The sequence below is a fragment of the Rhinoraja longicauda genome, chromosome 11 (genome assembly GCF_053455715.1).
Source record: "Rhinoraja longicauda isolate Sanriku21f chromosome 11, sRhiLon1.1, whole genome shotgun sequence".
Lineage (NCBI taxonomy): Eukaryota > Metazoa > Chordata > Chondrichthyes > Rajiformes > Arhynchobatidae > Rhinoraja > Rhinoraja longicauda.
In genome coordinates, this window is record NC_135963.1 from 40,339,613 (window position 1) to 40,352,281 (window position 12,669).

Below are 12,669 nucleotides of genomic sequence, written 5' to 3' on the forward strand. Positions count from 1 at the left end.
TGAATAACTGAGGTGCCTTTTGTGGATGGTGCGCACTGGAGCCAGCGAGCACAAATGGTGGGGGGGAGGGAATGTTTAGGATAATGGATGGGCTGGCTATAAAGCGGATTGCCTTGTCGTGAATGATGCCGAACTTCTGGATTGCAGTTGAAGCTGAGCTCATCCAGGTGAGTGTGTCTACACCCAGATGGAGAAAAAGTACTGAAACGACTGCCTCAAATGGCCATAAACCATTAGAAACACTAAGCTGATTGGGTGTCTGGTTTATCTGCCTCCCAACCCCCCCCCCCCAACCCCCCCCCCCCCCCGCGCTTTCCCCCCATCTTCCACCACCCCCGTTTCCCACTGTCCGTTTGGCTAATGCAATGTGTAAGCCCATCGGCTGCCATGGTGCCTCATTGCTCGGAGATCAGTTGGAGGTATCAGACTGGACACTTCCAGGTCCTTCTGTCGGTGAAGTGACGGAGGAGGGAGTGGCCGCGTCCTGCCAGCCGCCATTGGTCTGCAAAGAGAAAGAAGTGTCTGAGAAAAAAAAGGTTCCAAATCTTAATTGTACCAACATTCACACAGAAGCTCACGTTGCTACGAGGATGTTGCCAGGACTCGAGGTCCTGAGCTATTTAGAGAGGTTGGGCAAGTTGGAGTTATATTCCTTAGAGCGCAGGAGGATGAGGGGGTGATCATAAGGTAGCAACTCCGCTACTGCGCCACTGTACCACCCCATGCCCCGATAATGTTGATTCATTGAATGGTACTCGTTGTGGTAGCCTCTGGACAAGCTGTTTGTTTGCAGTACGTTCCCACAAGAAGTTACAGTTTGCTGGAATCTCGAACAAGATGCCTGGTTTCAAAGTTACAGACAGATCAGTACATACACACTAAAACTTTAGACGTTAGACTTCAGAATCAGCGAGGGAACAGGCCCTTCCGCCCACCAAGTCTGTGCTATCCTACACTCTAGGGCCATTTTTACCAAAGCAACCTACAAACCTGTACATTTGTGGAATGTGGGAGGAAACCGGAGCACCTGGAGAAAGCCCACGTGGTTACAGGGAGAATGCACGCACTGTGTACAGACTGCAAAATTGTGCCTTTTTTTGTAAACCAATATCTGCAGTTCCTTGTTTCTTACTAATCAGCTACATTTTTGTCTGTCATTTATATATATTGCAAACAGCAGAGGTCCCAGCACTGATCCTCGTGGAACATCTTTGTTCAAGGATGTCGAGTCAGAATAACACCCTTCTACCACTACCCCCATTCTTCTGTGGCCAAGCCAATTTAAAATCCAATCCATCAAATCTCCATGGATCCAATGTGCCTTAATTTTAATCAGCCCACCATGAGGGTCCTTGTGGAAAGCTTTATGAAACTCCATGCATCCAATGTTTACTCCCTGTTCATCATCAATCATCTCCTTCACCTCTTAAAATAACTCAGTAAAGTTTGTAAGACAGGGGCCTCCCCTGCAGACCATGCTGATGCATCTCCAGAAGCAACAAGGACACTCATGGAAAATAGACACAAAATGTTGGAGTAACTCGGTAGGTGACGTTTCGGGTCGAGACTCTTCTTCAGGACTGAAGAAGGGCCTCGACCTGAAATGTCACCTACTCCTTTTCGCCAGCGATGCTGCCTGACCTACTGAGTTACTCCAGCATTTTGTGTCTATCTTCAATGTAAACCAGCATCTGCAGTTCCTTCCTAAACAAGGAAACTCATGGTCCCTTTAAGGAGTGAATCCAAATGACTTATCCAGCAAGCCCTCTTGCAAAAGGTCATGGTGGAACAACTCTGCAAACAGCCTATTACAACAAATTACTGCTTTCACAATGGCAAGCTAAGTATACAGAGCAGAAAGCAGACTCAATTTTGTGTCTGAAAGCAGGCAGATTGAAGTGCACTGGGGACATTAGTCAAGATTTAAATGCCATCAGCTGAGCAGCACCAGTAAACGTCTCCTGGCAGCCATTCATTCAGAAGCCTATTATTTTACGGTAAGGAGAGTCGAACCCAATCACAGTTAATATGTGTGCATGTATTCCCATTAGTGTGTGTGTGTGTATGCACACGCTCACATCCACAGACCCACACACTCCAACACAAACACACACATACACACACTAACAAATACACACGCACAAACACACACACATGCACACACTAACAAATACACACGCACAAACACACACACATGCACACACTAACAAATACACACGCACAAACACACACACACATACACAAGCACATACACAAACACATGTACGCTCACACAAACCTAAAGACACACAAAGACAAATACGCACAAAGAGACACACACGTACACAAACACGTACACATGCACATACACACGCACACACGTGTACACACACACACAAAGACACACAAAGCCAAATACGCACAAAGAGACACACACGTACACAAACACGTACACAAATACATACACACGCACACACGCACGCACACACACAAACACATACACAAAAACACGTACACACACACACACAACAATAAAGACACACAAAGACAAATACGCACGAAGAGCCACAAACACACACATACACATGCACACATGCAAGCATACATATAGGCACACATGCACATAGACATTGTTGACATTCATACACACACCAGCACCCACACAAGCTGAGAACAAGCACACTTGCACACATAAATACACACAAACACACACCACCACTCCATACATTCACACTTACATACATACACATAAGACTTGACTAGGTCATCGGACCCTGTAAAGGGCTGATGGTCACTTTCCCACTTAATCTGTTCAGTGTTCGTATTTTCAATACATTTTCCAATATGACTCCCAGTATAATGGAATAACAGCACAAACTGTTTGGTTTGGTACAGTGACTGTAGCACTGAGAAACACTGTGGGTAATTGCATAGAATTACAATGCAGTTTACAGGCTTTGCCCCAGTTGATCTATGATCAGGTTTCTGCTTCACCAGAACCTCGTCTACGCCCTCCATCACCCCCCTTCATCCTTCTAAATTCCAACGAATACAAGCCCAGTCGACCCATTCTTTCATCATACGTCAGTCCCTCCATCCCTGGAATTAACCTGGTGAACCTACGTTCCATTCCCTCAATAGCAATAATGGCCTTCCTCAAATTAAGAGACCAAAATTGCACACAATACTCCAGGTGCGGTTTCATCAGGGCCCTGTACAACTGCAGCAGGACCTCCTTGCTCCTAAACTCAAGTCCTCTTGCAATGAAGGCCAACATGCCATTAGCTTTCTTCACTGCCTGCTGTACCTGCATGCTTACTTTCAGTGACTGAAGTACAAGCACCTCCTAATCTGACACAATTCAGATAATAACCTGCCTCCCTGTTCTTGCCACCAAAGTGGATAACCTCACATTTATCCTCATTATACTGCATCTGCCATGCATCTGCCCACTCACCCAACCTATCCAAATCACCCTGCAGCCTCATAGCATCCTCCTCGCAGCTCACACTGCCACCCAGCTTTGTGTCATCCACAAACTTAGAGATGTTACATTTAATTCCCTCGTCTAAATCGTTAATATATATTGTAAACAACTGGGGTCCCAGCACCGAGCCTTGCGGCACTCCACTAGTCACTGCCTGCCATTCTGAAAAGGACCCTTTAATTCCTACTCTTTGTTTCCTGTCTGCCAACCAGTTATCTATCCGTCATTACCCTACCCCCAATACCATGTGCTCCAATTTTGCACACTACTCTTGTGTGGGACCTTGTCAAAGGCTTTTTGAAAGTCCAGATACACCACATCCACTGGGTCTCCTGTATCCATTCTACTTGTTACATCCTCAAAAAATTCCAAAAGATTAGTCAAGCATGATTTCCCCTTCATAGATCTATGCCGACTTTGACCAATCCTGTCACTGCTTTCCAAATGCGCTGCTATAACATCTTTAATAATCGACTCCAGCATCTTCCCCACTACCGATGTAAGGCTAACTGGTCTATAATTCCCCGTTTTCTTGCTCCATCCTTTCTTAAAAAGTGGAATTACATTGGCTATCCTCCAGTCCTCAGGAAATGATCCAGAGTCGAGAGAACATTGGGAAATGATCCAATGCATCCACGATTTCTAGGGCCACCTCCTTGAGTACTCCAGGATGCAGACCATCAGGCCCTGAGGATTTACTTGCCTTCAGTCCCAACAGTTTACCTAACACCATTTCCTGACTAATGTGGGTTCCCTTCAGTTCCTCCCTCCCACTAGATCCTCGGTCCCCTAGTATTTCGGGGAGATTGTTTGTGTCTTCCTTAGTGAAGACAGAACCAAAGTACTCATTTAACTGTTCTGCCATTTCCTTGTTTCCCATTATAAATTCACCTGTCTGACTGTAAGGGACCTACATTCGTCTTCACTAATCTTTTCCTTTTTACATACCTTTAGAAACCTTTACAGTCAGTTTTTATATTTCTCGCAAGCTTTCTTTCATGCTCTTTTTCCTCCTCTTAATTAACCACTTTGTCCTCCTCTGTTGAGTTCTAAATTTCTCCCAGTCCCCTGGTTTGCCGCTTCCTCTGGCCAATCTATATGCCTCTTCCTTGGCTTTAACACTATCCTTGACTTCCCTCGTCAGCCATGGTTGAGCCGCCTTCCCAGTTTTATTTTTTCGCCAGACAGGGATGAACAATTTCTGGAGTTCATCCATGCGGTCTTTAAATCTTCGCCATTGCATCTCCACTGTCATCCCTTTAAGTATAATTGAAGGCTTTGTGGCCAGGTTTGCAGCTGATATAAAGATAGTTGGAGGAGCAGTAGTGTAGAGAAGGCAGGGACTCCGCAGAAGGACTTGGATGGGATGGGAGAGTGAGCAAAGAAGTGGCACATGGAATGCAGTGTAGCAAAGTGTGGAGTCAATGCATTTTGGAATTAGGAATAAAGGCATAGACTAATTTCTAAATGGGAGAGAATTCAAAATCTGAGGTGCAAAGGACTTGGGAATGCTGGTGCAGGATTCCCAAAATGTTAATTTGCAAGTTGAATCGGTAGAAAGGAAGGCAAATGCAATGTTAGCATTTATTTCGAGACTAGAAGATAAAAACAGGGATATAATGTTGAGGCTTTATCGTCGGTGTAAACCAGCATCTGCAGTTCCTTCCTACACAAGCTGGGTTTATGCGTTAACAGCAAACGATTTGGAACATGTTCATTTCATCCACTAGTTGTGGGATCAGACTTCACTGTGGAATAGGGGAACGTAATGAGGAGAGTCTGATGGCAGAGTGTTCTTGCTCAGATTCAATTGGGCTTTCATTTACCAAGAATTGCCTGCATGCACTGGCAATTAAGGCAGTGACAGGGCAGACCGTGCATGGGAGGCTGACGCGGAGAACAATCTGTGGATGTCGGACAGTCCCTGTTATTGGTCATGGGCAGGATTTAACATGTGTCTAAATGTGTTTAAGATTTCTTAATTCTTTAAACCAATTTGTAAAATGCTCATTGGGCCCAGCATTCACCTACAAACCTGCACATCTTTGTTATGTGGGAAGAAACCGGAGCACCCGGAGAAAATCCACACGGTCACAGGGAGAACGCACAAACTCCGTACAGACAGTATCCGTAGTCAGGACCAAACTTTGGTCTTTGGCGCTGTGGGGCAGTAACTCTTCCTTCGAGCCACTGTGCCGCCCTCTGAATGACCTGATCTCTGGAGAAATGAACATCAGCCATGTCCTCGGTCACGTGGAGAATGGGTGCTTCAAGCTGAGGGGGGGGGGGGGGGGCATGAGGAGAGTGCTTCAGCTGTGAGCTGTCCCATGCTATGGTGCACTGCTTGCCCGATGACAAGGGTTAAGTGTAACCCAAGTGTAACTCAAGAAATTTTGAAATAGCTCTTAGGGCAAACGGAATCAAGGGATATGGGGAGAAAGCAGGAATGGGGTACTCATTTTGGATGATCAGCCATGATCATATTGAATGGCGGTGCTGGCTCGAAGGGCCGAATGGCCTACTTATGCACCTATTTTCCATGTTTCTATGTGAGCCACTGTCAACCGCACAAAGTCGCCAGCACAATCAAGGACGATTCGTGCCCTCTTCTCCCCTCCCAGCATTTTGTGCCTATCTTCTGTTTAAACCAACATCTGCAGTTTCTTCCCACACAAGAGGTTAAGCAAGGCTGAGTGTGAACTCTGTTGAGTTTACCGGAATTGTAAAGCACAAAATCAGGTCTTGACACCACAGGTGTTTCTCCTGGTTGGAGCATCCAGGTTTCAAAATCAGAAGTCAACCAGGAAAACCAACCTGCAGGAGAAGCTCATGTTGTCCTTCTATCGCTGCTCCATCGAGAGTGTGCTGGCATACTGTATAACCACATGGTATGCCAGCTGCTCAGAAAAGGACAGGAAGGCCCTTCAGAGGGTCATCACGACGGCCCAGAAAATCATCGGCTGCTCACTGCCCTCCCTGGAGCACCTGTTCAGCCTGCGCTGCCTCAGTAGAGCAGGCAAAATAATAAAAGATCCATCCCACCCCGGCCACCGTCTGTTTGTTCATCTGCCCTCTGGTCGACGTTTCAGGTCAATCAAATCCCGAACAAACAGACTTAAGAACAGTTTTTACCCCAGGGCCATACGAGAACTGAACACTACCTGTGCACTAGGCAACACCGTTAAAAAATCTTGTACTTAATTTAATTGTATTTATGTATTTATTTGTTTTTGCATTATTGCATATATGTTTGTACGCACCGTCAGGATTGGCTGTTTTTTTAATTTCGTTGTACTCGTTGCAATGACAATAAATGAATATTATTATTATATTATTATTATTATTACCAGAGAGAGGATAAGGTCAAAATATAATAACAAGAAGGGTCTTGACCCAAAACGTCGTCTACCCCTTTTCTCCAGAGATGCTGCCTAACCCGGTGAGTTACTCCAGCCTTTTGTGTCTGTCTTCAGCCGAAAACACTTGGTTGATGGGATCTAATCATACCACATGCACGGGCCTGATTGGCTGGATGGAAGGGAAGGGTGGGGGGTGGGGCAATGTGCACCCACCACAGCCCAAGTTGTAGAAGCTCTTCCGCCTCTCCCTCTCTGCAATGGGTGACCAACCCGCTGAGCTTTGAGTGAGTTCGGCAGGCCCGGGCCCAAGGTGGACTCACACCTGGTGCCAACCATTGGCCTGGACACCACTGGAGGCAGAACAAGTGGATCAGATGCTGACTCCAGCAGTGTGGAGAGGCAAAGCAGCGGTGGAGGACACCAACAGCATCTCCAGGCCAGGTCAACACCTACAACACTGGCCCAGTGTTGCCGCCTGCACAATGGGACTCAAAGGCCAAGATAGGACTCTGTACTATCAAGAAGTCGGCATTAGAAACATGGTGACTCTTTTGATACTGCCTCGGTGAAGTCTACAATTCTTACACAATAATTGTTGCACTTTTGTACTTATCTATGAATGTGCAGTATGATTTTATCGGATTGTTTGTGAAACAAAGAATTTCACTCTTCCGAGGTACATGTGACGATAAAGTATGGAAATTTGATTGAAAATGAGGAGATCACAAGATGGGTTCTCTGACACCTCAGTTACTTCCACCGCCAGAAGCCTGGTATTGACCCCTGGGGAAAGCCTGACTCCACTCTGCCCCCCACCCCACCCCCCCCCCCTGTTGATTACTGCAAGTGAGGGGCGTGGGGAACAACAAACAACATGAAATAAACCCAAGGAGCTGACAAATGGAAACACATACTTTACAGCCTACAGGAAATAGTAAATAAACCTAATTTATGTGTTTCAACAGACAAGCCATCAATCCTTATATTATCTGTTCATATCGTACCGAACTGCAATCTTCATTCTCAGGAGTCGCTGCAGATTGCAGTGAAAATGTCGGGAAAGGACTCTGTTCAATACGACCTGGGTCTGATCTTGCCTACCACAGACGTTAGGCTCAGGGGCCTATAGTTCCCAGGCTTTTCCTTGCAGCCCTTCTCAAATAGAGGCATAACATTAGCCATCCTCCAGAGCGTACGTTTCGTGCTTTCTGGAAACAGTTGTATATTTTCTGGACACAAAAGGTGCCAAGGATATAGGGAGAAGGTGGGAATATTGTATGGTAATTGAGGATGAGTTCTAACGGCTGCGGCTCGCTAGTAGTCTGTTCGTCTTTTTTCCTTTTTTTTTGTTGTGTGTCGGTGTTGGGATGGTTTTTGTATTTTTTTGGTTGTGTATGTGTGGGGGGTGTGGGTGGGGGGGGGGTGGTGGTGTGGGGGGGGGGTGGGGGAAACCTTTCTCTTTTAGGTCTCTTCCTCACGGCGCGGGGTGCGGCTTGGCCGCGGGGCCTTCCATCGCCCGGTGCGGCTCGGCCGCTGGACTTAACAGTGCCCGGTGCGGCTTGGCCGCAGGGCCTTCCATCGCCCGGTGCGGCTCGGCCGCGGGGGCCTAACATCGCTGGTGCGGCTCGGCCGCTGGACTTAACAGTGCCCGGTGCGGCTCGGCCGCGGGGCCTAACATCACTGGTGCGGCTCGGCCGCGGGACTTAACAGTGCCCGGGCTGCGGGGCCTAACATCGCCCGGCGCGGCTCGGCCGCGGGACTTTTCATCGCTGGTGCGGCTCGGCCGCTGGACTTAACAGTGCCCGGTGCGGCTTGGCCGCGGGGCCTAACATCGCCCGGTGCAGCTCGGCCGCGGGGCCTAACATTGCCCGGTGCGGCTCGGCCGCGGGACTTAGCTGCGCACGGCTCGGTCGCGGGGCCTTCCATCGCCCGGTTCGGCTGCGAGACGTCTCAGCGCCCGGTGCGACTCGGCCGCGGGGACTTCCATCCCCTTGCGGGGACTGTGCGGGTCGGTCGGGGACGAGCTGTCTGTCTGTGGGCGTGGGGAAGAGAGTGGAAGTTTTGTTGCCTCCATCACAGTTAGGGAGTGTTTGGAGTCACTGTGATGGATGTTTGTGTTGGGGGTCATGTGTCTTGTGGTCTTTTTTGTGTGTGACTGCTATGTAGTTTCGTTCGGTACCTTGGTACCGAATGACAAATAAAGCTCTGTTGAACTGTTGTTGTTGTTGATCACATTGAATGACTGAGCAAGCCTGAAGGGCCGAGTGGCCTGCTCCTGCTCCTGTTTTCTATCTTCACACAAGGGCTGTTGTGAAATCATTGGGGCGCCCAAGCACAGATCCAAAGAAGATATCTTCACAGAGTACTGGAGTTGTACTAGGTTAATTCCTGGAATGGCGGGACTTTCATATGTTGAAAGACTGGAGCGACTAGGCTTGTATACACTGGAATTTAGAAGGATGAGAGGAGATCTTATCGAAACGTATAAGATTATTAAGGGGTTGGACACGTTAGAGGCAGGAACATGTTCCCAATGTTGGGGGAGTCCAGAACAAGGGGCCACAGTTTAAGAATAAGGGGTAGGCCATTTAGAACTGAGATGAGGAAAAACTTTTTCAGTCAGAGAGTTGTGAATCTGTGGAATTCTCTGCCTCAGAAGGCAGTGGAGACCAATTCTCTGAATGCATTCAAGAGAGCTGGATAGAGCTCTTAAGGATAGCGGAGTCAGGGGGTATGGGGAGAAGGCAGGAACGGGGTACTGATTGAGAATGATCAGCCATGATCACATTGAATGGTGGTGCTGGCTCGAAGGGCTGAATGGCCTACTCCTGCACCTATTGTCTATTGTGTAGATAACCTGGGCTTCCAGGCTCAGGGAGTGGGTGCATGGGAGGTTAGTGGGAGGGTGGAGAGAGCCCTTCTATTGACCAGCCATTAGCAACTGGAAAAGAGCTGGATAGAGCAGCAATGGAGGGGTCACTTCAAGTGGCAGAAGGATCTGTAGGCAAAGGGAAACCAGCCAGCAGAGTGGGGACAGAGCAGGAAGAGAGTGAAGCTACAAAGGCTGGGTGGGTTCTTCACCAGCATTTCATTAATCTCTCCTGATACACGCCATTATTGTGACTATCATTTGCCCTGACAGGGCTGCACTGAAAGCTTTCATAGATCCTTATTGACTAGCTTCTGATGTGACACTGTAAGACAGGGCTACGGAGTGTTTGGCTGCATGTCGAGAGCTCGCCTTCCTGACTGCCAGTGTCTGTATGTCAGGGGTGGGGACAGGGCAAGCAGGGGCTGGGAGGAGGCAGAGACAAAGAGAATGAAAGAGCGAGGCAGAGAGAGAGAGAGAGACATGGGAATAAAGGCGTCAAACCGAAACTGCTCACGGTTGTAACTGTGAGGGAGCTGGGATTCAAATTCCATAACAGGCTGCTGGCAAGGGGGTGACTGCGTGCGTGTGTGATGGAGCCTGGACCCACATCAGTGGAGGAAGACACATGTAGACGCACACTCACAGCCACACGTGTACACGCACATGCGCACACACACACACACAAACGCACACCCACACACACAGAAACAAACACAGGCACACAGAAACACATGCACCTACACACAGAAACAAACATATACACAGAAACACACGCACACACACGTACATACACACACTCACATACACTCACACACTCACACCCTCACGCACAGAAACAAACATACACACTTAGAAATACATACACACATAAACACGCACGCACACACACACACAGCAGTGCTGAGCACAGAGTTTAAAATGACACTGCCAATGGATAAGATTATTTCAAAGGACAGAGATGCTGGGGATAGGGGTTAATGAATGACAATGTGATAGAAATAGATTAATATTAATAGAGAACATTTTTCAAATTATTCACATGAAAAAAAATCCTCCAAAGTGTCACAGTTTACTATTCTCTCCTCAAAAGCGAACAGTAAAAATAGCATTAGCAAAAAAAAATTGTTCTGCTTCCAACATCCTGAGACCATAATGGATCTGTTGACTAATCAATATGAACCAGGCTGGACCCAGACGCACGGCAAGGATATTCCCCAAAAGTGGAGTATTTAGAGAACAATGGATGTCAAATAATCTGTTCTTTGTGATCATTTACCACAGGGCAATACAGTGGCAGAGTCAGTAGAGCTGCTATCACACAACGCCAGCGGCCCATGTTCCATCGTGAACCATCTGTGTGGAGTTTGCACATTCCCCCTGTGACCACACACAATTCCTTAGGATGCTCCAGCTTCCTCCCATTTCCCAAGCTTGTGTGGGTCAATTGGCTGCATTGACTATAATTGGTCATAATTTACCCCTCGTGCATGGGTGAGTGGTAGAATCTTGGAGATGTTGAAGGGAGTGTGGGGAGAATAAAATAGGAAAAAACGGGATTAGTGTAGGATTCGTGTACGTGGGGAACTGATTGGGAAAATTAGAGCGATAGGGTCGATGCACAATCTTTACCCAGGGGAATCAAGACCCAGAGGACATAGTTTTAAGGTGAGGGGGAAAGATTTAATGACCAACTTTTTTTACACAAAGGGTTTTGGGTATATGGAACAAGCTGCCGGAGGAGGTAATTGAGACAATCACAACATTTAGAAAACATTTAAACAGGTGTATGGTTAAGATAGGTTTAGAGGGATATGGGCCAAACACAGGCAGGTAGGACTACTGTAGATGGGGCATGTCGGTTGGTGTGGGCAAGTTGGGTCAAAGTGCCAGTTTCCACACTGCATGAAGACCCTTCGTCAGACTGACTGGATACATCACCTATCCATGTTCTCCAGGGATGCTGCCTGACCCGCTGAGTTACTCCAGTGCTTTTGTAAACTGGCAAATATAATTCCATGTCTCTACAAGGATGCAAAATGCTGGAGTAATTCAACGGGTCAGGCAGCATCTCTGGAGGATAGGCTACGTTTCGGGTTGGGACGCTTCAGGTCGAGTGTTATAGGGGGGAGAGGAGGAAGCTAAAAGAGAGGTGAGGGTGAGACAAAGACAGGCAAGTGAATAGAGGTGACAGGGAGGGATGGTCTTTATTGGCGGTTAGTTGGACAAATGCCAGAGATGGGAAGAAGACAAAAGGCTGTGAGATGAGGAGAGAAGTGCGAAATGTGAAGCCGAGGGATATATAGAGAAGGTCTCAAGTTTGCAAATGTCATTCCACAATCTATTTTTAAATATGGAGAGTGCACAATAATAAAGATTCGTCAACATCTCACGGCAAATGGGAAAATTGATCTTGTGGGACATCTCGCACGAGGGACGGCAGCAGTGACCTGAAGCGATGGAGTGGATGTGGCCCGCCAGTCCTCGTTGCTCTGTGTGCGTGTGTGTCTGGGACCGGACTGTCCCTGCACCCCCCCCCCCCCCCGGCCTGCTGTCACACCCGCTGAGAGGTGGGATGTGTGATCTGAGAAATGCAGTTGGATTGCTGTCCTCTTTGGAACCAGGGCTCTGGCAGTCTCTGTCGTATCAATTTTCCCCAGCACCACACAGCTTGTCGCTGTGAATTTGCAAGGCCACGCAGCAGGAACAGTACAGCAAACTGCTGGCATGGCAGGGCAGGGGGGCAGGGGGAGTGGGAGGTGGGGGAGGGGGTGATTCCTGGTGTGCAGGGGAACTGCGGCGAGGCTGCGTCCGGTGATGACCGAGGAGAGGGAGGGGGAGCTGACGAGGGGAGGTGGGGATGTTGATGTTGAGTGGGGCTGTGCCCTGCCTGTTGCCACCTGGAAACAAGGTTTCATCCTTCCCTTTACCGACCTCCTCACTCTCTCTCACACACACTCTCTCTCTCTCTCTCT

At 48.0% G+C, this 12,669-nt stretch overlaps 1 protein-coding gene across 3 annotated transcripts in view; it reads right to left on the bottom strand.

Moving 5' to 3' along the window:
* Positions 1 to 325: 325 nt before the first annotated feature.
* Positions 326 to 12,669, bottom strand: part of LOC144597819 (pre-B-cell leukemia transcription factor 1-like) — a 252,279-nt gene continuing 239,935 nt past the window's right edge. For all 3 annotated transcript variants that reach the window (XM_078407441.1, XM_078407440.1, XM_078407442.1), the window contains exon 10: positions 326 to 502. In XM_078407441.1, coding sequence (XP_078263567.1) covers positions 410 to 502 — 93 coding nt within the window. In that variant the 3' untranslated portion in view covers positions 326 to 409. The remainder of the gene's footprint in view (positions 503 to 12,669) is intronic.